At 37.6% G+C, this 25,531-nt stretch overlaps 1 protein-coding gene across 4 annotated transcripts in view; it reads left to right on the top strand.

Annotated features, from left to right (window-relative positions):
* Positions 1-25,531, top strand: part of KLHL7 (kelch like family member 7) — a 69,388-nt gene that overhangs the window by 23,948 nt on the left and 19,909 nt on the right. For all 4 annotated transcript variants that reach the window (XM_032304464.1, XM_032304462.1, XM_032304463.1 and 1 more), the window contains 3 exons: positions 2,103-2,278; positions 5,695-5,869; positions 16,446-16,588. In XM_032304464.1, coding sequence (XP_032160355.1) covers positions 2,103-2,278; positions 5,695-5,869; positions 16,446-16,588 — 494 coding nt within the window. The remainder of the gene's footprint in view (positions 1-2,102; positions 2,279-5,694; positions 5,870-16,445; positions 16,589-25,531) is intronic.

The raw sequence follows: 25,531 nt of genomic DNA, 5'->3' as shown, positions 1-25,531 counted from the left end.
TTAAAAAATGATTATGCATTGGGGCTTGCCCTTCTTTGCTGCTGGGGACTCTTTTGCTATCATGAAAAGATTAGAGGCCATTTGGGGCACAGATGAGCTGTACTAGCTGATGTCTGTACCAACCAGCTTACATACTACGAGATAAGTAAATGAGGCCAGTCTAAACCATCCATTCCCAGCTGAGCAACCGGCTAACTACAGACATAAGCTAAACCAGCCACGTTCAAAAGAACCACCCAATTGACTCAGAGAATTGCAAGAAATAATATGTTACTGTTATGTTGAGCCACTAAGTGCTAGAGTTGTTTTTCCTGCAGCAGTAGATAACTGGGGTTCCTGGGTGGCTCACTTGGTTTAGCATTTGCCTTTGCCTCAGGTCATCTCAGGGTCCTGGGATCAAGCTCTGCATAGGGCTCTCTGCTCAGCTGGAAGTCTCCTTCTCTGAGCTCACTCACATGCTCTCAAATAAATAAAATCTAAAAGAAATAGATCTCTCAAATAAATAAAATCTAAAAGAAATAGATAACTAATATAAAAGTTTACTTAGAAAAGAAAGAGAATCAGAATGACATCAATTTATCTGTAACAGGAAGTTAGAAGGTAGTAGAATTTGACATGCAAATGGAGAAAAAAATTACATTTTAAAACATTCATTGGACACATTGCTAAGACAAATATTTTTTTAAAGATTTTATTTATTTTTTTTTGACAGAGAGAGATAGAGACACAGTAAAAGAGGGAACACAGGCAGGGGGAGTGGAAGAAGAAGAAGCAGGCTCCCTGCTGAGCAGGGAGCCCAGTGCGGGGCTTGATCCCAGGACCTTGGGATCATGACCTGAGCCAAAGGCAGATGCTTAACGACTGAGCACCCAGGCGCCCTTGAAGAATTATTTTAAAAGAATTTTTAAAGAGGTATTAAAAATGAACTTACAGGCTATATAGAAATATATGACAATAAGCACAGAAAAAATCAAAACTCTGGAATGTGACTCAAGTATTTCTTTAAAGAGAATTTGATTTGTAGTCTTCAAATACTTCCAAATAAATGCATTTATTTTTATCTCAACAGAGTAGTCTACTTGAAGAGGTAGAAAAGAAAAATTTTTACACCTAATGAAAGTAAAAGAAAATACCTTTTTAAAGTAAAATTAATAAAATGGAAAAATCACACTAATAGACTATAGATTGACCAGAGAAACAAAAGCTAATTATTTCAAAGAATGGTATAAAATACCTAACAAGTCTAATCAAGAAGGAAAGATGAGGGTTATCTAGATGGCTTAGTCAGTTGGACCTCCAGCTCTTGGTTTCACCTCAGGTCATGGTCACAGGGTCCTGGGAGCAAGACTACCCCCCCACCCCGCCCAGTCAGCCACATTGAATCCATCAATGAATGTCTTTTTAAAAATAATTCTTCACCAAAAAAAGTAATAATAATAATACTTTGCCACCCTGGTGTGAGATATTGGTAGTGGAGGAAGTTGGTTGTGGAACAGAAGTATATGGGAACTTTGTACTTGCTATTAAATTTTGCTGTGAACCTAAGACTACTGTGGAACTTAAAATCATATCAAAATGTAGAATCAAAAGTAGAATGTTATAAGCTTATTTTAAAATTTATTTGCAAGAGAAAATGTTTAACACTAGCCAAGAAAAAATGTGAAAAAACATTGAAGGGGCTTTTCCTACAAAGTATCAAAATCAGCCATACTTAAGTCAGTATGGTATTGGCATAAGAATAAACAAATCAGTAGAATAGAAGAGGATCCAAATTTATGAAATTCATTCAGCCTCGTATTTCTGGAGTCATACTTTGTCTTCAGTGTATGTTTGGGGTTTGTTTGGGTTTTTTGTTTGTTTGTTTGTTTTTAATATTTTATTTATTTGACAGAGAGAAATCACAACTAGGCAGAGAGGCAGGCAGAGAGAGGAGGAAGCGGGCTCCCCGCTGAGCAGAGAGCCCCATGCGGGGCTCAATCCCAGGACCCTGGGATCATGACCCGAGCAGAAGGCAGAGGCTTTAACCCACTGAGCCACCCAGGCGCCCCTCTTTGGGGTTTTTTAAAGTCATTTTCTATTCATTTACTTTCTTTTGTATTTAGGTATAAGTGTGCTAGCAGAGTGTCTGGATTGTCCTGAATTGAAAGCAACTGCAGATGACTTTATTCATCAGCATTTTACTGAAGTTTACAAAACCGACGAATTTCTGCAACTTGATGTCAAGCGAGTTACACATCTCCTCAACCAGGACACTCTGACTGTGAGAGCAGAGGATCAGGTGACTAAATTGTCTTCCCACATTTTTCTTAGTAAAAATATCCTTATTGATTTCTTATGTTTCATGTTTGGATACATGACAAGGAAAAGAATCATATTAGGAGAGAATCTGTTCATTAAACAGAGTATTCCAAAATCGTTTCATAGGAAAAGTAAATCTTGGGTGCTTGCAAGGGCTTTCTGTCTGAGAGGTAGGCCATTTGGTAGAAGTAAAGTTATTGGATACCATGGTAGGAAGAATAATGCTTCCCCTCCAAAGATGTCCACATCCTAATCCCCAGAACCAGTACCTTACATGGCAAGTGGGACTTTGCAGATGTGGTAAGTTAAAGATCTCTGAGATGAAATTATCTAGGTGGGCCCACTGTAATCACCAGACTCCTTAAGTGTGGAAAGGGAGGCAGAAGAGTCCGTGTCAGAGTGATGGGATGTAAGAAAGACTTGGCCAGTGATTGCTGGTTTTGAAGATGGGAGGAAGAGGCCATAAGCCACGGAATGCAGGCAGCTGCTAGATTCTGGAAAAGGCAATGAAATGCTTTCTCCTCTAGATCCTCAGGCAACCCTACTGACACACTGATTTTAACCAAGTGTGACACATTTTTACTCTCAAACTATTGGAGGTGTAAGCTGGGTACAGGCATTTGGGAGCTAGGTGGTCCAACAGTAACACTTTGATATGCAGACATTCAGTTAATCCCTCTTTTCAGTCCCACACCCTTCTCTGTATTTGAAGGCAGTAAATTTATGATAATTTGTTACATCAGCAATAGAAAACTAATAGAGGTACTATAAGATCATAAGCATTGAGTTACTTTTCTTCTAAAGATAAAAGATTTGCACTGAGCCATTTTTGTCTGGTCTTAATGGCCCAGAGTCATTGGTTATAGTAGTCTGCAAATTGACAAGTTGGACCTGGAAGACCTGGCTAGGCAAACAACAACAAACACAACCACACTTCTCAGCTATGTGACTAAAATTAACTGACTTACATGCATTATGGAAAGGGAATTAAAAAACAACTTTAGTCTGAAGAAAACCTGGCAAATGGTATCTACAGATCATCAGACCTGATGAGCACTACGTATAGGTTAATATTGTCAATGATAAGTCATGTTGATATTATGTAACCTTAATATAAAGTAAGGAGAATGGCATGGCATCTCTGTGGTCTTCCTCTGAAAAAACTGTAATTCTGGTTTAATGAGGAAAACATCAGACAAACCCAAATTGAAGGACATTTTACAAAATATCTGACTAGCAGGGGCTCCCGGGTGGCTCAGACAGTTGAGCATCTGCCTTCAGCTCAGATCATGATCTCAGGGTCCTGGGATCGAGCACTGCATCAGGCTTCCTGCTCAGCGGGGAACCTGCTTCTCCCTCTCTCTACTGCTCTGTCTGCTTGTGCTCTCTTTCTTTAAATAAATAAAATCTTTAAAACTGTCGAAGTGATCAGAAACAAGGAAAGTCTGAGAAACTGTGAAAGTCTAGAAAATCTAAGGTGACATAATGAGTAATGAGATGTGGTATCTTTTATGGGTTTGGGACAGAGGGAAAAATTAGATAAAAAAACTAAAGTTTTGGAAATATGGACTGTACTTAATAATTGATTTGTTAGTTGTGATAAGAGTATCTTGCTACTGTGGTGAGTGCTGTGAAGTGTGTAAACCTGGTGAATCACAGACCTGTACCCCTGGGGCTACTAATACATTATATGTTAATAAAAAATAAAAAATTTATATATGAAAGAAGAGTACCTTGCTAATAATATAACACTTTAACAGCAGGGTGCAGGGTATATGAGGGACTCTGTACTATCTTTGCAACTTTTTTGTAAATATAAAACTTTCCAAGATTAAAAATTTATTTTTAAAAAAATAGGCCAGTTCCCATAAAAAATTAACTCATATGGAGATCAGAACTTAGGCCATATTAACAGTAACTCCAACTGAACCAACTTAAGTAGCTCAAACAATTATGTGGCAGATTTTTATGTTTATGAAATAAAAGATGTGTTATCAGTGTGTTTAAACTCATGATTTGTGGTGCACCTGGCTGGCTCAGTTGGTAGAGCATGGGACTCTTGATGTCAGGGCTATGAGCTCAAGCCCCATATTGGGCATGGAGCCTAATTTATTTACTTATTTATTTTTATTTATTTATTTGAGAGAGCACATGAGCAGAAACAGCAGAGGGAGAGAATCTCAAGCAGATTGCACCAAACACAGAGCCAACTCAGGGCTTGAGCTCATAACCAAGAGTCAGATGCTTAACTGACAGCGCCACCCTGGGGGCCCCTGGGCATGGAGCCTACTTTAAAAAGAAAACAAAACTAGTAATTTATAAATCAAATTGTGTTAATAAACTTGGACTTGTTTGGTAAAAATAAATGAGTGCTATAGTACTATTTTGAAAACAATTCTTATATAAATATCCTTTAAAATATAGAATTTTTATATTGTAAAGTTTCTGGAAAACAGTTATCAATTCATAATTAGGAATACTGTATTGAAATAAAGTCATAGATGACCTTCATATGTCTTGGAGTGGAAACTTCCCCCTGAGGAAATTAGTCTATGTTCCTGGTACCGAGTGAACATGTATTGAAACTATCATTAACCAGTAGGTTTCTTTCCATTGAAATGTTCATCACAGCTCCTTCTGAGAAGAAGTTACCTTTTTTTTTTTTTTAAGATTTCATTTATTTATTTGACAGAGAGAGATCACAAGTAGGCAGAAAGGTAGGGAGGCAGGCAGAGAGAGAGAGAGGGATGGGAGGAGGAAGCAGGCTCCCTGCTGAGCAGGGAAAGACCAATGCAAGGCTCCATCCCAGGACCTTGAGATCATGACCTGAGCCGAAGGCAGAGGCTTTAACCCACTGAGCCACCCAGGTGCCCCAAGAAGTTACATTTTGTTTTAAAAAATCATAAATTCAGTATCCTATATCCTCCTGTGATTGCATTATATAGTAGTAATTAGTTCTAAAATCTATCTACAAGAGTCATTAGGGGACGCCTGGGTGGCTCAGTTGGTTGGACGACTGCCTTCGGCTCAGGTCATGATCCTGGAGTCCCGGGATCGAGTCCCGCATCGGACTCCCAGCTCCATGGGGAGTCTGCTTCTCTCTCTGACCTTCTCTTCGCTCATGCTCTCTCTCCCTGTCTCTCTCTCAAGTAAATAAATAAAATCTTTAAAAAAAAAAAAAAAAAAAAAAAAAGAGTCATTAGATCAGTGGGTAAACTATTGTGACGTACAGGCAAGTATTTGGGAATGAAAGAAAATATCTGAATAAAATATTGGGAATAAGTGGTTGTATCTTCATGAGATCCTCCCCTAACCTTCAGTATGAGAGTAAATAGGTAATTGGAAATGTTGCTGCCTTCTAAGAACTTTATTTACTATGCTATTTTCCCTCCTTAGGTTTATGATGCTGCGGTCAGATGGTTGAAATATGATGAACCTAATCGCCAGCCATTTATGGTTGATATCCTTGCTAAAGTCAGGTTTCCTCTTATATCAAAGAATTTCTTAAGTAAAACGGTACAAGCTGAACCACTTATTCAAGACAATCCTGAATGCCTTAAGATGGTGATAAGTAAGTTGCCTTACTGTCCATCCATAACCTGATCCTATAGCTAGTTTCTCTTGAGCTTAAACACTTTAGAATGGATCAGACTCAGCACAAGGGAAAAACATTCAAGACTTAGCTCTTTTAGATACTTAATCTATGGGGGTTGTCAGCTCTTTACTTGGAGGAGACTTACATAAGCCCTTATTTTATAGGGACACTGTGATAGAAGGAAAAATTATTTATACCTTGTTTTCTTTTGTGTATGATAGCTTTCATGCTCTTCATTTCTGGTGTTTCATTTTTTATATTAGTCAACCAAATAATGTACTGTGATCGCTTTTTCCTTTTTTTTTTTTTTTTCCTGGCCTAGAACTAATATCTGCCATACTTTTTCATTACTTAGTTTTTCTTGACTTGGAGGCTAAATAAATGTTCCTCTGTAAATGTTCCTTAATAAAATTGTACAATTAGACAATCTGTTGCTTTTCTTTTATTTCTTGGAAACATCCTTCATAGAGTCTTCTTTGTACATATTCCAGTATGGACTGTTTGCACTCTAACCTTAAGGCACACTTATCTTAGACTTCCCTTTTCTGCCATCCTGGATGTCCTTTCACTTCTCTCGTAAGTTAGACCCACTGTCTTCCTGGACCCCAGGTGTTCCCTTTTCATAAGTCTCTCTGTTGAATGGAATGTATTCCCTAAAAGGTTCCTGAGAAAGTATATCTGATAGTAAATATTTGGAGACTTGATGAATCTCATGTCTTTGTTTTACCATAAAGAGTTGAAGGATTCTTAAACTGGGTATAGAATTGTGTTGAAAATCATTTTCACTTAGAATTTTGAAGGCAGGGGCGCCTGGGTGGCTCAGTGGGTTAAAGCCTCTGCCTTCGGCTCAGGTCATGATCCCAGGGTCCTGGGATCGATCCCCATTGGGCTCTCTGCTCAGCAGGGAGCCTGCTTCCTTCTCTCTCTCTGCCTGCCTCTCTGCCTGCTTGTGATCTCTGTCAAATAAATAAATAAAATCTTTAAAAAAAAAATTTTTTTTGAAGGCATTGCTCCATTATTAACTAGCTTCTGGTGTTATTTTTGAGAAATCTGTCAAAATCTGTCAGTCTGACCCACTTACTTTTTTTTATTCCTCCTTTGTAAGCATTTAAAATCTTTGGTGGGGGGGTGGTGCTCCTGGGTGGCTTAGTCGGTTAAGTGTCAGGTCTTGTTTTTTTGTTTGTTTTTGTTTTGTTTTTAATTTGGCAGAGAGATTACAAGTAGGCAGACAGGCAGAGAGAGGGGGAAGCAGGCTCCCCGCAGAGCAGAGCCCTATGTGGGGCTCGTTCTCAGGACCCCGGGATTATGACCTGAGCAGGAGGCAGAGGCTTTAACCCACTGAGCCACCCAGGTGCACCCAGGTTTTTGCTTAAGTTCTGATCTCCTGAGTCCTGAGATCAAGCTTGGCCTCAGGCTCTGCGCTCAGCAGGGAGTCTGCAGCCAATCTTCTCCTTCTGCCCCTCCCCATCTTGTGCGTGTGCGGGCACACGGGGGCTCTCTGTCCTCTCAAATAAATCAATCTTTAAATAAATATTTTCTCATATCCCTGAGGTTCTTCCGGAAGTTCACAATAATGTAACTTGATGTGCCTCTTTTTTTTTTTTTCTTTTAAGTTATCATGTTGGGCGTTTTCTATCATTTCAACAGATTTCTTTGTTCTCTGTTACTGGTATTGTGATTCTTCAGCAATTGAGTCTCTAATCTTGTCTCTCTTGTTACCCATCTTTGCTTCTTTGTTCTATCTTCTGAGAGATAGCCTTAATTTTTCTATCAACACTTTTATTTCAGCTCTTTTTAATTTCTGTGAGCTTTTATTTATTCTCTGGTTTCTTATTTCATGGCTAAAATATCTTTTTCTGAAGTAGCATTGTAGTACCTTTCATGCTCTCTTGTCTGTATTTTCTGTATTACCTTTGAATTTTGTTTTTCTCTTTTTGTTGCTATTGGAAGCTTTTCTTAGATGTTTGCTATCATCTGTGAGTCATATTTATAAGACTAAGTTATTATTAAACTAGTAGATAAGGCAGTGTATGTGCATGGGCTCCTTACCTCTTGGACTGAACTGCAGGGTAATCAGTGTAAACAGTTTCTTAATTGAGGAGCCTTCAAATGTCAGTATCTGTAGATACTTTCTCAGGTAGCTAGGTATAGACAGCTGGGTATAGACATTCCTTGGTAGGGAATATTTTGATACATAAACTTAGTCCTTGTCTTCAGGCTCATACCCTTCTCTGTGTGATTCCTTGAGACTAGAGTATCTCCGAAGTCCAGTCCTCACATATCCTACAGTAGAGAAGGCATGGCAGATTACCTGACTGTGTAGGAGACCTGGCAGTTCAAATGTTGTTTATTCAAAATTTTAGAGTTCTCTTATCTTCATCCCCACCCCACTTTCTGGGATACTTTCTGTCTCCAATTAGGAATCTTTCCATGGTTCTGCAGGATAATTTGGCTTGCTTGTCATTGGCATCTTCTTCCACATCCATTTCGGTTTAGCATTCTATCTGCTACCCGTCAGTCTTCATTAACTAAGTTTTAGGGTTACAGACCTATTGTCAAAGGTAGAGTTGGTGTTTGTTACTTGCTTCCCTGTTGTCTGGGATGGCTTTTAAGAGAAGCGGAGAGAAAAAAGGTCTTAAAATGGCACATTCAATCTCAGGTTCTTTTATATTATATTTATATTATATCTCAGGTTCTTTAAATCTGAATCTGGCTTTAGAGGTTTAGTTGGAAATGTCTTCCTTATTCCAGGATGATTTTTTTTTAATTTTATAAATTCTTCTCATGCACTTAATAAATTTCTTCTTTTCTCCTTTTTTTTTTAATTTTAAACTTTATACCCAACTGAAATTTATTTGAATAAATAAGAATCTAGGTTGTTGGGTTTTTTTCCCTTTGTAAGTCTGGCAAGATGGCCCAGTATCATTATCAAATAATTCATCTTTTCCCACTGATTTGAAACATCATAAACTAAATTCCCACTAATCTATACATACACAAAAATCAGTTTCTCTTCCATTTCATTCTGGTACCTTTTAATTATTGTTGTACCTCACTTAAATTCTATATCCTGGAGAATTTATAATTTTCTTCTTATAACTTCTACACTTAAAAAATTTTTTAGATATTTTTGTTGTTGCTATTATGAATTATATATTTTTCTTTGTATTAGTTATTATTGATCCCTTTTAAAACTTTTTTCAGTTGATTTCTTTTTCTAGGGCTTTAATTTTTTATCTGCTAATAATGATAATTCTAGCTTTTCCCCCTATTATCTTGTTACACTGCCCTATTATATTAAATGGCTTTTTCATGACAGTGTTCAATTAACTGATAATGGTGATAAATGGCAACCTTGTCTTTTCCTTACTTTAATGGGAATACCTTTAGTTCTAGTGGTGTGGACATGGGTTTTGACTGTCATTGGCTTATGTATGTGTGTGGTACATAAGTGGATATGAGTGGAGTGGATAGTAGGTGTCTATAATTAAGAAAGTACTTTTCCTAAATCTTAAACTTTAATAAACACCTGTAAAAGTTATTTTTTTCCTGAGTTTGAGGATTTTGGCAATTATTTCTTTAGTATTACTGTTTTAAAATTTGGTATGCATATTTAAGCTATACAGAAAAGTATAAAAAATAATACAGATATTCATGAACTTACCTAGCACCTTAAGAAATCAGTACAGATGAAGCATCCAGTGTACTCCTTCCCAGTGACAGCTCCCATTCTTCCACCTGAGAGGAAACAGCCCTAAATATGGTGTTTGATTACCATATGATTATTTAAACAGTTACCATATATATAGGCAGCATCTAGTATTGTTTCGCATGTTTCTAAAATCTATGTAAATGTTACACTGTATGTATTCTTCTGGAAATTGCTTTTAAAAATACTTTGTAATTCTCATGTTTTCTCTTGTGACCAATAAGTTAAATAGAAGGGTGCTTTTAAATTAGCCTTTGGTTATAGATTTTACTTAATTGCATTGTGGTCCAGGAACATCATGATCAGATCTTTAGTATTTATTGAAAGTTGTCAATTTTTGTAAAGTTGTCATTTGTATCTTTTATGACCTAATTTTTTGGTCTAGTTAATTTATCAGTTACGAAGTTGTATTATATTTACCCACTATAGTAGATTTCTCAGTTTCTTCTGTAATTCTGTTAATTTTTCTTTTATATATTTTGAGGGCTTATTAGTGTGAGTTTAGAAATGTTATCTTCCTAGTGAATGGAACCTTTTATCATTATGTAGTCATCTACTTTTTCCCTATAAGATTATTGCCTTTCTGTATTTTATTAGATATTTATATAACTAATCTACCTTTTTATCTGGTTAGTGATTTCCTGGCTTATCTTTATCCTTTTGTGAAGTCTTTTCAAACATTTTTTGTCCTTATATTTTAGGTGTATCTTTTTCAAAACAGCATATAGTTTGATTTTCTTTTTTAAACCCTTTTTGATTATCTTTTAACAGGTAAATTATATTCCATTTAATTTACTGTAAGTACTACTTATTTGAATTATTTCTAATGCCTTATTTTGCACTTTTTGTTCATCTCAGTTTTTCTGTACTTCTCTCTTGTCTCCTTTTGGGTTGAGGTTTTTCCCTACATTTTTTCCTTCTACTGTTTGAGAAGTTTTATACTCTGTGTCAGTCTTTTTAATAGTTATCTTTTCTATTTTAATACATGTACCTTAGACATTAATATTTCTACCCTCCTCCATGGGGCACCTGGGTGACTCAGTTAAGCATCTGTTTTTGGCTCAGGTCATGATTCCAGAGTCCTGGGATTGAGCCCCATATTGGACTGCTCCCTGCTCCATGGGAAGCCTGCTTCTCCCTCTCCCTATGCCTGCCGCTCCCCCTCCTTGTGCTTTCTTGCTCTCTCTCTCTGTCAAATAAATAAAATCTTTAAAATTTTTTTATTTCTACCCTCTCCAGAAGAAAACAAGGATCTTAGGACACTTTAATTCCGTTTCTGTATTTACATGTTTATTTGTTCTGTAATTTAGTTCTCTTTTTCTAATTTTCCAGATGAGACATGGTAATTTTTTAATAATTTTTTAAAAATATTATGAGTGTTTAGATTTACCCATGTTTGCCAGTTTCTTTCCCCACCATTTCTTCTTGTGTCTTAGACTTTCCTTCTGGATTATTTTCCATATTTCTAAAGAACGTCTTTTACAAACTTCATACAGTTATAATCTATTTGTTGTAAATTGTTTTGGTTATCTGGAACTGCCCCCCCCCACCCCATGCTCTTCTTAAATGAAAGGTTAACTAGGCATATAATTCTAGATTGAATACTTTGAAGATCATTCATCCTGCCTTCATCATTACTGTTGGTCCCTGCTGTTCGTCTAGTTGTCATTCTTTGTAAATGATCTGGGTTTTTTCTACGGCTTTTTACAAGAGCTTTTCTTTACTTCTGGTGTTTAGCGCCAAGTATGTGTGGGCATTCATTTCTTTGGTTTATCCTGCTTGGTATTTGTTTTGTTTCCTGAATTCAGTGATCTGTGTTTTTCATCATTTAGAAACTTCTCAGCCTTTTTTTTTTTTTTTTTTTTTTAGATAATGCCACTGCTTCGGGAATTCGAATTAGAAATGTTGGCAAGTCTTTGTGATTTCTAAACTTTTCATTCATCTTTGTCTCTTTGTGTTATATTTGGGATAAATCTTGAAATATATATTCCAGTTCACTAATGCTGCTTTCATCTGTTTCTGTTCTGATCAGTTGTTTAACTTATCCTTTGAGTTTTGAATATTAGCTACTTAATTTTTTTCAGAGCAGCCTTGTCATTTTTTATGCTCTTTGCTCATGTTTTCCGTTCTATCATTTCTATAAACATTTTAAATATAGTTAGTTTGTGTTTTGTGTTTAATGAAGCTAATACCTAAAGAGTCTCTGAAGACCAGATGCTGCTGTTTGTTTGTTCTTTTGACTTATTCCTGTCTACTTAATTCCTTAAGTGTTTTGTAATTTTGGATTGTGAGCTTATATTTTTTTATCTTAATTTCCAAGAATATTGGGAGGCCTGGGTTAGATTATTGTGGGTCTTCCTGCTCTCCTCAAAAAGAAAATGGTATTTGCTTTTGCCAGGTGTCCTGGGGCATAAGAAAAAACAAGATTATGTTGAATCTTTCTTAACTTATGCATTCCTAGATGTGCAAGTAGGTAAATTCAAACCTCAAACCTGCACAAGGGCAGGCCATCATTACAAATTCTTAGGAAGGAAACTACCTCACCTGGAGCTGAAATTTAAGTAGGCAAATTACAATTTACCTCTTTTGCAATAGGGCAGTTTGGTTTTTTGGCTTTTCTTTTTTTTAGCTTATCTTTTCATTAAAGGTATAATAATCTAAGTGATCTTGCTTTAGGCAATGATCTCAATTCTGACAGCTTACTTGTATAAATCTAAGACCTTATCTTCTCTCCCTCATACACCCAGTAAGATAATTTCTGAGTTTCTGATATTATCAAAAACCCTCATAGTGGTACCATTAGTACTTATCATTCTAGAGGTCTCTTAATGCTTACTATTCTAGACTTTAGTTTTCTCATTTTTCTCCCTCTGATCTTAGCTGTACATTTTCTTTGCCATTTTAACCATCTTGTTTTAAGTAATCTCTACCCCCCTCCCCAGTGTGGGGATTGAACTCAAAACCCAGAAGTCAAGAGAATTGCATACCCTACTGACTGAGCCAGCCAGGTACCCCTTAACTGTGCATTTAGAAGAATGTGGGGGATAATGGTGCTTGGGTGGCTCAATTAGTTAAGCATCTGCGTTTGGCTCAGATCATGATCCTGGGGTCCTGGGATTGAGCCCCATATCCAGCTCCTTTGCTCAGTGGGAAATCTGCTCAAGGGTTCTTTCTCTCCCTCCCTCCCTTTCTCTCCCCCCGTTCCTCCACCTACTCATGCTCACTTGCTCTCAAAAAACAAAAAGAATGTGGGGTTTTTTTTCTTTCTTTTCAAGATTTATTTTCTTTTATTCTTTTTAAGATTTTGTTTATTTGAGAGGGAGAAGGGGTGTGAGCAGGGGGAATGGCAGCGGGAGAGGGAGAAGAAGGCTCCCCACTGAACAGGGAGCCCAATGCAGGGCTCAATCCCAGAACCCTGGGATCATGACCTGAGCCGAAGGCAGATGCTTAACTGACTGAGCCACCCAGGCACCCTTATTTATTTATTTTAGAGAGAGAGAGCACAAGCAAGAGGGGCAAAGAGAGGGAGAGAGAATCCCCAGCAGACTCCACACTGAGCACAGAGCCTGATGTGGGGCTTGTTCTCACAACTCTGAGACCACAGCCTGAGCTGAAACCAGGAGTTGGATACTTACGCAACTGTGCCACCCAGGCACCCCTAAAACAAAGTTTAAATGTTTATTCTTTCTGATGTTACAGTTATTTTGTACCAGGAAGTATTTGTGAAAGTCTGAACTGTCATACTGCTGTAAGTAGAAGTTTAGCTTATTCTTTAAAAATGCATGAAATACGAGTATACTGACTGCAGTATGCTGAGTTAAGTACACTCCTGCAACTCTCCTGGGCTCTTGAATTCCCATTCATCTTAAACCAAAAAACCAATTTGGACAGTATCTACAAATGCAATCAGCAGTTAGATTTCAGTTAATGTGGTGAGCAAGAAAGCCTCTAATGGGGGCGCCTGGGTGGCTCAGTGGGTTAAGCCGCTGCCTTCGGCTCAGGTCATGATCTCAGGGTCCTGGGATCGAGTCCCGCATCGGGCTCTCTGCTCAGCAGGGAGCCTGCTTCCTTCTCTCTCTCTCTGCCTGCCTCTCAGTGTACTTGTGATTTCTCTCTGTCAAATAAATAAATAAAATCTTTAAAAAAAAAAAAAAAAAAAGAAAGCCTCTAATGGAAGGTAGTTAGAACCTACTTTGAACCAAAAGTTGTTCTTGGTACCTCATCTGGACATTTCATTTAAGGTATAGGTGGTCTCAGTCACAGAGTTTTAAGGAAATAAGTGAAAGAGAAATGAGCATTTTCCCTCCTGCCTAAGACATCTTTGTCAAGAGTGGCCTTAAGTTTGAATGTCTTAGTTATTAAATTGTATCACTTGCCTCTTAATTTGGAAGTCAAGTAAAATTTTCATTAAACACCTAGTTAACAGTACTGTCATGATTTTAGGTATGTTGACCCAAGATTGTCCCTTAAATTGGAAAAACATATGATATATTCATACAATGGAATGCTTTGTATTCACTAAAAATATTTTAAATGAATAATAATTTAGAAATTTTTCATAAGTGGCAAAAGCATAAAACACACTTGTGGCCTGTGTGGAGCCCTCCTAAGAGCAGTAGCTCTCAAACCCGAGCATTTCTGGTTCCAAAGTCTTGGGGTATTATACAGTAATCTGGATTTTTAACAAGTTTTCAGGGGCCGTTGCTGCTGGTGATGGTCAGGGAGCAACAGTTTAAGAGCCTCTGTCTTAGACCTAGAGTTGGGTGGCTGAAGAGGGGGTCAACAAACTACATGCCACAGACTGTAGCTAGCTAGTTCTGAGTTAAAAGTGTCTCTGCATTTATAAAGTATTACAAAAACAAATGGAGAGTATGTGACAGAAATCCTATGTGACCTGCAAAGCCTAAAATATTTACTATCTGGCCCTTTTCCAAAGAAAGTCTGATCCCTGACCTAGAGCATGCACCAGAGCCTTAGCTGCAAAGGTTGCCTGCTGTTCTAATACAAAGTGCTTTTACTCAAACTCTAAAATGAAGGAAATTCTAAATATTGATACTGATTTTCATTCACTCACAGACTTCTCCAGCCTGTCTCTCTTTTTTAAAGGCCCAACACAGACTCATGAACAAGTGTTTTGCATGTGTTAAGAATTGTTGACATTATTTTTTTTATCAATAATACTACATATATAGTTCAAAACAATATGAAAGGGTATATAGTGAAAAGTAGATCTCTCCATTAACCCTGCTCCCTATCCCCTTATCCCCTCATGCTGGAGATTACAATCTTATATATCCTTCCATTGGTAGTCTGCATACACATTTACCTACATATACTTGTATAAATTACGTATTTAACTATATGCATAAAATATAAATTTTTAAAACACTAATGGTATCATACTGTGTATTCTGCTATGCTCTTTTTCATTCCACGTTAGTTTTTGGAGATCATTCCCTCGGTACATATTACCCTTTTTTGGTTTTAACAGCCACTTATAATATTCCATTGTATGAATATACAGTAATTTTTAGCCACTTCCCTGACTGAACTTTTAGGTTGATAAACTCATAGAAGAATTACTGACTAAAGAGTGTGCATTTGTAATTTGGGGGAGATCATATATATTGCCTTCCATATAGTTTGTACCTGTCCACATCCCCACCAGCAGTGCGTAGAAAGCAGTGTGTGTTCCCCCACACCACACCTATAATATACCCTGTTTCCAGACAGTTTGATCATGGCCAATCTGATAAGTGAAGAAGTATGATTTACTTTATTTCTCTAACTAGAGCACTTGAGCATCTTTTCCTATGTTTAAGAGTAGTTTGTAGTTCTTTTTCTTGAGCTGTGTTTAGTTACTTAGTGGAATTTTCTATTAGTAACTGGTTTTAATCTTATTAATAGGGTTTCTTTCCAGTTGGTCTGTTATATGATTAATAAATATTTTCCTAGTTTGTCATTGTCTTTTGGTTTTGTTTCTTCTTTGTGCCATGCAGCAATTTAACTTAAAATTTTATGTAGTTAAGTCTGAAATGTTTTTTCATGTCTTCTGTGTTTTATGCCTTAACTTCCATATTTGGGGCCCTTTTTTTTTAAGATTTTAAAAATTTATTTTAGAGAAAGAGAGAGCATAAGCTGGAGGTTCAGAGGGAGAGGAAGAAACAATCTCCAGCAGACTCCATGCTGAGCACGGAGTCCAATGCTGGGCTTTATCTCACAACCCAGGGTCAGGACCTGAGCCAGAAACAGAGTCGGGCACTTAGCTTCTCCACCCGCTCCTGCTCACTTGCTCTCTCTCAAATAAATAAGTCTTTCTAAAAAAATCATCTAAAGAACCTACTTCTCCAAGTTTTTTTATGTGCATCTAAATTACCTAGAGTTTTGTTTAGTATGTAGATCCTGATTCACTAAGCCTAGTAGATTTTGAAGTTCAGTAGTTCTAACAGACTCCCAGATGCTGAAGCTGCTGGCCTTTGAACCACATTTTAAGTGGCAGTACTAGTACCTGGACCATACCAACAGAATTTTTAATTTTTGAGTCTGTGGTGGTTTCAGAGATTTTTGGCAGCTATTGCTTGAAGAGCCAGATAATCACTGGTATATAGTAAGTGGGTGGGGCATTCTTAGCATAGAAGTGATTGCTAAGAATAATAAATTGTTAGGACTCAGATCCTTACATGTTTTCTTGCCTCTTTGCCCCTCACTCTTTGCTTAAATGCTGTAGAGGGATAGTAGAAAAACAATTACAGAAATAAAAGCACTATGATGTTTGGTTATTTCCTTTTCAAAGAATTAAAGTGCCTGAAGTTTCTTGAAAAATTGCCATGTGTTTTTCTGCAGGTGGAATGAGGTATCATCTGCTGTCCCCAGAGGATCGAGAGGAATTGGTAGAAGGCACAAGGCCCAGAAGAAAGAAACATGACTATCGCATAGCCCTCTTTGGAGGCTCCCAGCCACAGTCTTGTAGATATTTTAACCCAAAGGTAACTAACTTTTGTTTTTGCTTTTGAAAAACCTTAGCACATAAACACTCAACTGCCATTGGTAATAATAGCTCATGCCTTCTAGAGAAGTTGCAGTTTATTTGTTCTTTCACATCTTTTGAGATACACAGTTCTCTTTGTTTAACAAATAAGGAATTTGAGGCTTAGTCAGATTTTAAATATTTTTGTAATTCATCCAAAGCACTGCATAGTAACCACTATCAGAGAAAATGGAAAACTAGTTTTCCTTCTTATTTTGTTAGCAACTCCTTGCTTTCCTTATGTGTCATTTTCAATGAAAATGTTCTGGGGATATATGTGGTATTCTCTCTTTAGTAATTATGTTTTAATGTAAAATAATACATAGTAATTCTAGAAAATTTGGAAAATGTATAAATAACAAAGAAATAACAAAGAAAATAGAACAAAGAAATAACAAAGAAAAAAGATTAAGTTACCTTTAACCCAACCATCTAGAAATGATCACCAATTTTAATGAGTTTTCCAGTATATGTTATGCCATTTGGGCCAGCAAAGCCTAAGTCATAGGTCTAGAAACACAATTTTTCTTAAAAGATTATTAGTTAAAACCTTGAGAGAGTCCACTCACATTTCTACCCCTTGTTTCTTAGACCTATGTGTTTTGGCTGTGGAAGAGAGAATGCCGCATTTTGCTAGTTCTGTGTGTTTTACTGGGGCTGAGCAAATATCACAGTTATGAAAGACAGAACCTGTAACTCGTGTTGAATCTAGCATATAATGGTCTGTTTTCATCATTTTGTTGGCCCATTTTTATTGATGATAGATACCTGATGAGTCCATTATCCTCTTGACATCAGGATACTTATCTGATACTCATTTCTTTGGAGGTATTCTATGTAATACTGTAGTAGAGACGAACAAAGCTTTTATAAAAACGCATATGATGCTGTCCAGAGTACAAAACATTGTAAAGGTGAATCCAAATCCAGAATCAGTATCCATTCTAATGAGGGTAGGGCATTGTCTCTTTTATCAGTGGAGGGGTCCCAGTGTAGTTAGCCAGGCCTTAGGTAACTAACTGGTTCCCCAAGGTGTGGTAACAAATCAAGGGCTTAGGACTGGTCCATATACCTGATGAAATGGGCGCTCTCTAGTGTGGATAGCAGCATTGGCCTTAGGGACATTAGTTTCCATTGCTCCTGGCTTATGCAGCCTCTGTCACTGCCCCTGTGGTCACTCATAAACCCACTGAGCAAGCTTCAGATTGGAGAGGGAAGATAGAGATGCAGGAAGATAGAGATAATCCATGTGATTATTAAGAGACTTTGCTGAAGTTGTGGGTACTCCGGTAAGAATTCATATGGGATGCAAATTTGTGTCTTTTCTAAAGGGTCATCTGCTTTATCCTTCCTCAGATCTTTCTGTCAGCAATCTTACATTGTTACTTATTTCAGGTTTATATCCATTTAGGTAAACTTTATCAAGAATTGATAAAACCTTAGCCTTTCCTTCCTGAAGGGTATAACGGAAAATAAAAGGAACTACTTAAGATTCTGCCAGATCAGGCGCCTGGGTGACTCAGTGGGTTAAGCCTCTGCCTTCGGCTTAGGTCACGATCTCAGGGTTTTGGGATCGAGGCCTGCACTGGGCTTTCTGCTCAGCAGGGAGCCTGCTTCCCCCTCTCTCTGCCTGCCTTTCTGCCTACTTGTGATCTTTCTTTCTGTCAAATAAATAAAATCTTTAAAAAAAAAAAAAAGAAAGAAAAATAAAAAGAAAGATTCTGCCTGATCAGATTCACAGACCTGTACCCCTGGGGCTAATAATACGTTATATGTTAATTTAAGAAAAAAATAGATTCTGCCTGATCAGAAGGTTTCTTCTCAGTTGTCCCTCAGTACCATTCTGAAGGGACTATAGTGCTTTAACTGTCTACTCTTGGCTAGTACTATCATAAATGGACCAAGCTCGGGTCTCTCAAATTTATCAGCTGATATATAGGGACCACCTCTATGAAGACATAGAGGTGAGGGAGAAGGCCTCCTAGGAAAGGGTGTAATTAGCTCATTTGGGTATTCTGTGCCTTTGAGACCTTTGTAAGCCCAGGGTTGTGTTTAAATACCACATGACTGGTTGAAGGTATGCTATTTGGTAGATCAGGTAAAACTGTTCAGTGTGTTAATAGTGTGGTTACCTGATTTCCCTTGATGTCAGACATTTGCTGTCTGTCAAGACCCACTGGCCAGCCAGGAGCTATTTCCTAAAAAAAAATGATACCTGCTTAAAGGAGGTTGGCTTAGCTCCAGAATCCCAGATCATGCTCTGTGGTCATATTGGAACATGGCCCAAGCAATAAGCTGCGTCCTAGTCAGTATCCGGATGTCTCAGGATCACAAAGTAACCTGAGCAGCCAAGCCATTTTACTGTAGCCTGTCCCACTTAAAAAGCGGTCTCCTGCTCTAGCTTTTACTTGCAACTGGCAGCATTTTGGTTTACCCACTAAAAGTATTTAAGTGGGACACCCAATTACAGGATACGCCATCTGTTAATATGTAGGAGGTACTTGGCACAGCAGGTATATCCTTTGTTTCCAAGGAGCTATACCAACATGCTATAGATCAGAACTTGACACATTTTATCTTAAGAGACCAGATAATAAATATTTTCAGGGTTTTCATACATGAACAAATGGGCATGGCTGTGTTCCAATAAAACATTATTTACAGAAAAAGGCAGTGGGCTGTTAGTTTGCCAGCCTTAGTTTGCCAGCCCCTGCTCTAGACCTGTGGGCATCTAAGAGCTTTATAGTGACCATCACTGTATTATAGGATAAACTTCTGTCAAGCACTTGTCTTACCATGTCCTGTTCTGCAAACCTGATCAGTATTATGGGCATCAATATATGAGACCGTATGAGACTACCCTTGGTAAAGTGAGAAGGGACCAAGGCTACTGCAGCTTAGATTATAGCACACAGAGAGTCAAGAGATCCTTGAGGTCAGACCTGGAACTTACTTTGTTTTTCCTGCCAGTCAAAAAAGTCCCATCTAATTGTCTGAGTAGACACTAAAAGAAATATACATTAGCCAAAGTGTTAGCTATATGCCAAGTTTTAGTAGTTGTTTCAACCTGGTCCAGGAAGAAGACCACCCTGGCACTGCCACAATGATTAGAGGCACTGGTCTTGGCAGTTCAAAGCAGCAGTTCCTCCTCTGTTTCGGTAGAGGAGGTCGTCTTACCAAAGAAGGCTTCTTCTGTTTACTGTAATCTTAACATCACGATTCATAGAGTGGATATGCTGGCAGATAGCACAAGAACAAAGGATCAGAATTGGATTGGCTAAACACCATTATATTTGGACTGTCCATATTGGGCTGCTCTTAGCCCATTGATCTGTGTCTCGCCCATTCCTCCATCTCCAGAATATAAGCTGACATTCTTACAAAGACATCTAGCTTCCTTTCTCAGTAAAGACTGGTGTCTGGCAGGTACCACAAGGCTTCATGGCCTATGCAGTACAATCCAGTAAGCACAGTGGTATTGTGCTTAAGAGATTGATACACCTTCTATTTCACACCAGGTAAGGTTAAGACTCTTAACATACCAGTGCCTATTTAATTTCAGTGTTTTTTGATTTTTCAGGATCCTTTTGAATCAAGAGCAAGTAATTTATAAATGTGGTGTGTTTTTTCCAAGCAAAAATTGAGATCCTAGGACTTTATAATTCTATGAACTACAGCTTTCAGGTGTTGACAATAATCCCCTCTTGTTTTCCAAAGTCTAACTATGGTATTGGTTTCTACAGTTAAAAGCAAAAAACCTAGCTACACTTATGAGCACAGCATAACATACAGACTTGAATCACTATGTTGTGACCTAAAACTAATATGACATTTGTCAGCTATACTTCAGTTTTTTAAAAAGGCAATTAAACTACATTTCAGTAGGAAAAAAATTACATTAAAGGAGGTAGCTCTAGTGGTGGACAGAGGGACAGGAGAATCCTGATTTCATTTAGGAGACAGTATACATTGTTTCTAGTATATGGGAAATGTGGAATGACTCTTAGCACTTTATTTTTGATCTGTAGTTCTAACACTTTCCTTGATTTTTTTTTTTTAATTGGACAGTTGAGAAGAAGCATTTATTCTCCACAACCCTGGAAATGAGACTGTGACTTCAGAATTCCTATTTGCTCTTATCAGTGATGCATACATACTTACTGCTCTTTTGTATACTCAACCAAAAATTTTTAGACTTTCCATGAATAATTCAAATAATTAAGGAAGTAACTACCAATAAAAATATCCTCATTCTGTCATTTATCTCTTATGCCCTGAAGCTAACACCATTAGAATCCCACTTCAGTGTTTATTAAATGTGTCTTTTAGAAGTACCAGGCCTTCCCTTGTTTTTGCTATAAAACTTTATCCTGAGGACTTTCACCCATTACTATTTTTGTATATAATATTTTAATATAACTTAATTAGTCAGTATTGTAGTAAAATAATTGGGAAGGCTGATTTCATTATAAGTTGTTATTATCTATCTTGAATCTGCCTAAATGAACATTATTTCATCATTGACTCAAGTAGATTGCTTAATGAAAAGTACTATACAGGAATTACTTTAAAATTCTTGAACTTAATCTTCAGAAATTAGAATTCAGAAATTCAGATTTGGCCTTCATTAAGTGAGACCCATTTGTGTGTGTCCTATACTAGCCTCAAATTTCTCATTTTCAGAATTGATCTCTTTCGAAGGGGCAATTGAAGCAGTATATTATTTAATTGAATTATTCAGAATTAAGACAGTATCCCTATAAACTGTTATTTTTTTATTTTTCCTAGGATATCACTGATGAGAGGAGGCAAATATTTGTATTAATGGCTGACTGAAAAATGATAAAATCTTAATTTTCTTTCCTCAATATTAATAGAAAAATGTCTTGGGTTATTATATAAAATTGAAATTAAATACTTCTTGCTATGGTCCTTTTATAAAGCTTATTGAGCCTCCATTTCCCCACCTCTACCTGTTTTTAAAGTTTTCAAGTGCTTAGTCATTACTAAAAAAATTGTTTATATGTAACCAGTGCTCTATTCTCTTAGTATTGGTATTCTCAAGTTGTAGAATGAGAATGTCTTAACGATATTGATGCCTAAATAAAAATTGACTTAACAGACCAGTTTTTATTTGGACTCTTCCTGTAGATAAAACAGTGAGCTCTTAAGGGCAAAGGAGTTCTTTGCAAATGTCTTGGTTCACCACTTTAATATGGTAGAGAAAAAGGGATTTTGCACACTCCCTGCCAAAAACAAATAAAGACTAAGACCAGTAGGGTAAGGGCTAGAGCCTATAAATTACAAAGGCAGAAAACCATATGGTGCCATATCACATCAGGTTCAGAAGGTTTACCCTGAGTACATTTTCTTATTCAGAACTCTTAAGTAGACCCATCGCTGAGCTTAGTGTCTGGCCCAATGTGGATACTCAAGTTCAAAAGGAAGAATAAATCAGTGTAATTTGGTATGACATTTCACAAGCGATTTTGTCAGTTGGTTTTATAGACCTGGATTTAAATATGGATGGGCCCTAAATCAAAAGAAATGAAGTTACCTTCAACTTAGCACACATTTTCCTGTTGGAAATATTGTTTAACATAGGTACTGCAGTGCTTTTTCTGAGAGTATCGTAGCCACCTGACCTCTTAAAATAGCCCTTTCCTGAGGAGATGGTCCCACTCTGTAATCAGGGTGGAAATGGGCAGTTACACATTGCATATGACTATGGAAGATAGGTACATAAAGACGTGTACAGTTTAAAAAATTAACAAGGCTTTTATAAGAGTATATCAGTAGTGCTTGTCACCAGCAAAAGAGTGCCGTAGAAGCGGTATACGGAGGTAAAAGGTGAGCACTCCTCTCACCTAAAATGATCAGGAGCACCTACAGGAACAAAATACCCAACATGGGCAGTAGTCATCCCAAGTGGATTGGTCATAAAACTGCATGTCCAGAGGCTGACATTGTTGGAATGCAAGTGTGGGTCACCATGGGTATTCCTTATGCTTCCTTAGTTGTCATTATAATAGGCCCCCAGTGGTAACATGTCCTCTGCAGCTTGTGCACATTAAGTGTTCCTCAAGCTTGATTGTTTGCGGGCATTTTGATTAGACAGGTGGTCTTCACGTTCATGTGGAAGAGACTGGAATGTGTTCTGAAATAAATTCTCAGCAGAGTGCTCTGCCTTCCTAGAATGTCTTCCAAGATATTGAGAGCCTCTGTTCTTCTCTTTCCACGCATCTACCCCACACGCTGTTCTATAGTTTTGTTCTGAAATCAACCTGAAAGCCCATTGCATCCCACGAAGTTCCCCCTTCAGGGATCTGTTTCCTTTTTCACTGCATCTACAAGAAACCCCGGGGGAAATATGACTAACCACAGGAGTAATGACGTCATACTCATTCTCTTCAAGCCATAATTATCATAAATTAACAGATCAGTGCCCTAAAAGAGCTGGGAGAGAGCAGAAATGGAGCTGTAGGTATTTGAGTGGGGGCTGTAAGTGGGTAGGAATGAAGAAACTAAAAATGGTATCTGTGTGTGGTGGTATTTTAAAGGACTCCAGCCATCTTGGAATTAGCTGGAGAGTAGTGGGCATATGAACACAGGACTACAGGGGTAAGGGTCAGGCTGAGGGTAACCAACAGAGAAGGAGATAAATTTTCACTATTTACTGTACCATGTCACTTGAAAATTTCTCTTGGCTATCCTGGTAATTTTTCATATGATGAAGCAAAAGCAAAGTAAGATATGTCATCCTAGGAGTATTAAAACATGTCTGAATAGGTTTGTTGTGATTATTTTCTTTGAATATTTATGATCAGTTATAAGAGATAATTATCCTCAGCTGTTAGAAACAACAGAGCACATTACAGATGCAGAAACATGAAGCAGTTGGAGGTGAGGTCAATGAGGTGGCCACTGAACATAGCCATTTAAAAGTCCCAGTATGGGGGGGTGCCTGAGTGGCTCAGTTGGTTAAGCATTCAGCTCTTGATCTCAGCTCACGTCTTGATTTTAGGGTTGTAAGTTCAAGCTCTGTGTTGGGCTCCACACCCAGGAAGGAGCCTACTTAGAGGAAAAGAGAAAGTCCAAAAATGGAACAGGCATTAACAGCCTTATTGATTTGAAGAACTCCCCCTGAATTAGATTTGTCCATGAAAGTTTCATGAAGGTTTTCTTGAGGGCAACTTATTGGTAGAGTTTGGATAGGGGGAAAAAGACTAGAATATATTGAATCCTAAGTATGAAGGCATCTTTTTGGCTTGATAAGTATGGCTTCCAAAGCATTACTTAACTGAATGGAATCTAACAACTGTAGATTCCATTTTTGTGCTTTAAAAAATTTTGTGATTTAAAAGATTTTGTGCTTTAGAAAAAAAGAGATTAGACAGGTGGAAGAACTAAAGGACTAGGCCATTGGTCTTTTTTTTCTTTTGTGAAGTTTTTTTGGGGGGGGTAAAGGAAAGCAGCTCTTCTTCAGAAAGAGCATTTCAAGTTTAGGTATATAAACTTAGGCAAATTGGCTAGTCTTTCTAAACTTCAGTTTTCTGGTCTGTTAGCAAACTGAAATCTCAGGATTTGTGTGGATTTCTATTGTTCATTAGACTCCACCTTTTCTTTGATCTTCATGTACTCAATTTCTCCCTGCCATCTTTAGGATTCCTCACTTTCCATATTTAAATGTAAAAAGGCTTACCATCTTCATTTCTTCATTTTGTTGGTCCCCCCAACTGGAGCCCCTTGGCATTAGCTCCTGTACTCCACACATCTGAGACAGAGTAGGTGTTTGTCCCTTCGTGTGGACTGTTTATTAAATGCGTATGTTACTACATTTTGAGATTTGAAATAATCATTTAAAGGGTAATATGCGGGCACCTGGGTGGTTCAGTGGGTAGGCCTCTGCCTTTGGCTCAGGTCATGATCTCAGGGTCGAGGGATCGAGTTTTGCATTGGGCTCTCTGCTCAGCAGGGAGCCTGCTTCCCCCTCTCTCTCTGCCTGCCTCTCTGCGTACTTGTGATTTCTCTCCCTGTGTGTCAAATAAATAAATAACATCTTTAAAATAAAATAAAGGGTAATATGCCTTCCTGTGCCAAGATTTAAGATAACATATCAGTATTCATCTAAAGGCAAATCTTGTGTTGAGATAACTGGCAGAGTGCTAGCACAGGGATAGTTCCTTCCTATTTCATTTGTTTTCTACTCAAAGGACAAGCGATATTACTGAACATAATATCCTTCTTGGGTTTCACTTTTGGGTTTCATTTCATATTTAAATTTCTAAGTAGTTTAGGTTTGAGTCTTTGGTTTTTGGTGATACAGTTTGCATCTATGAGTGGAAAGGAAGAACATTTTGTGACTTTATAAAGAAGCAGTACTCTGAATCAGTAATCCCCTTTAAGCTGGTCTCTGGCCTTACTTCAGACTCCTTACTCATGTTAACAGTCCTTAACAGCTGAGAACTGACCATTTACAGGTTTGCTGTTCCTGGTTTTATCTAGCAGTTTACAACAGCATAGTCATGCCCCTCCCACCATACCCAGCACCCACTGTGGAAGCCTTTTTTTCTAACTACAATACTGTATTTCTTGAAGAATTTAGATTACAGGAGTGGTTTCTCCTAATGGCTGATTATCAAACCCCTTTCTGGACTTTAAGAGGTTAATATGTTTCCAGAAATATTTGTGTGACCCTGTTGAAAATGAGTATATTTCAAAATGGGTACAACCTGTGAAATTACTTGGCATGATCAAGTGTTTACTTCTGAAGACCAGAGTGCCCTAGTAAGTGTGCCATTTGGAAGGAAGGCAAAGACTGTTTTTGATCTGTTTTGTTGAAATGCAGTCCCAGAATATAGCAGCTGATAAGTTTTTCAGTTCCTAAACCCTTAAATTAATT

Source organism: Mustela erminea, chromosome 11, assembly GCF_009829155.1.
Source record: "Mustela erminea isolate mMusErm1 chromosome 11, mMusErm1.Pri, whole genome shotgun sequence".
In the NCBI taxonomy this organism is placed as follows: Eukaryota; Metazoa; Chordata; class Mammalia; order Carnivora; family Mustelidae; genus Mustela; species Mustela erminea.
The sequence above is the reverse complement of the archived record's forward strand: the minus strand, read 5'-3'. Positions and strand labels throughout refer to the sequence as shown.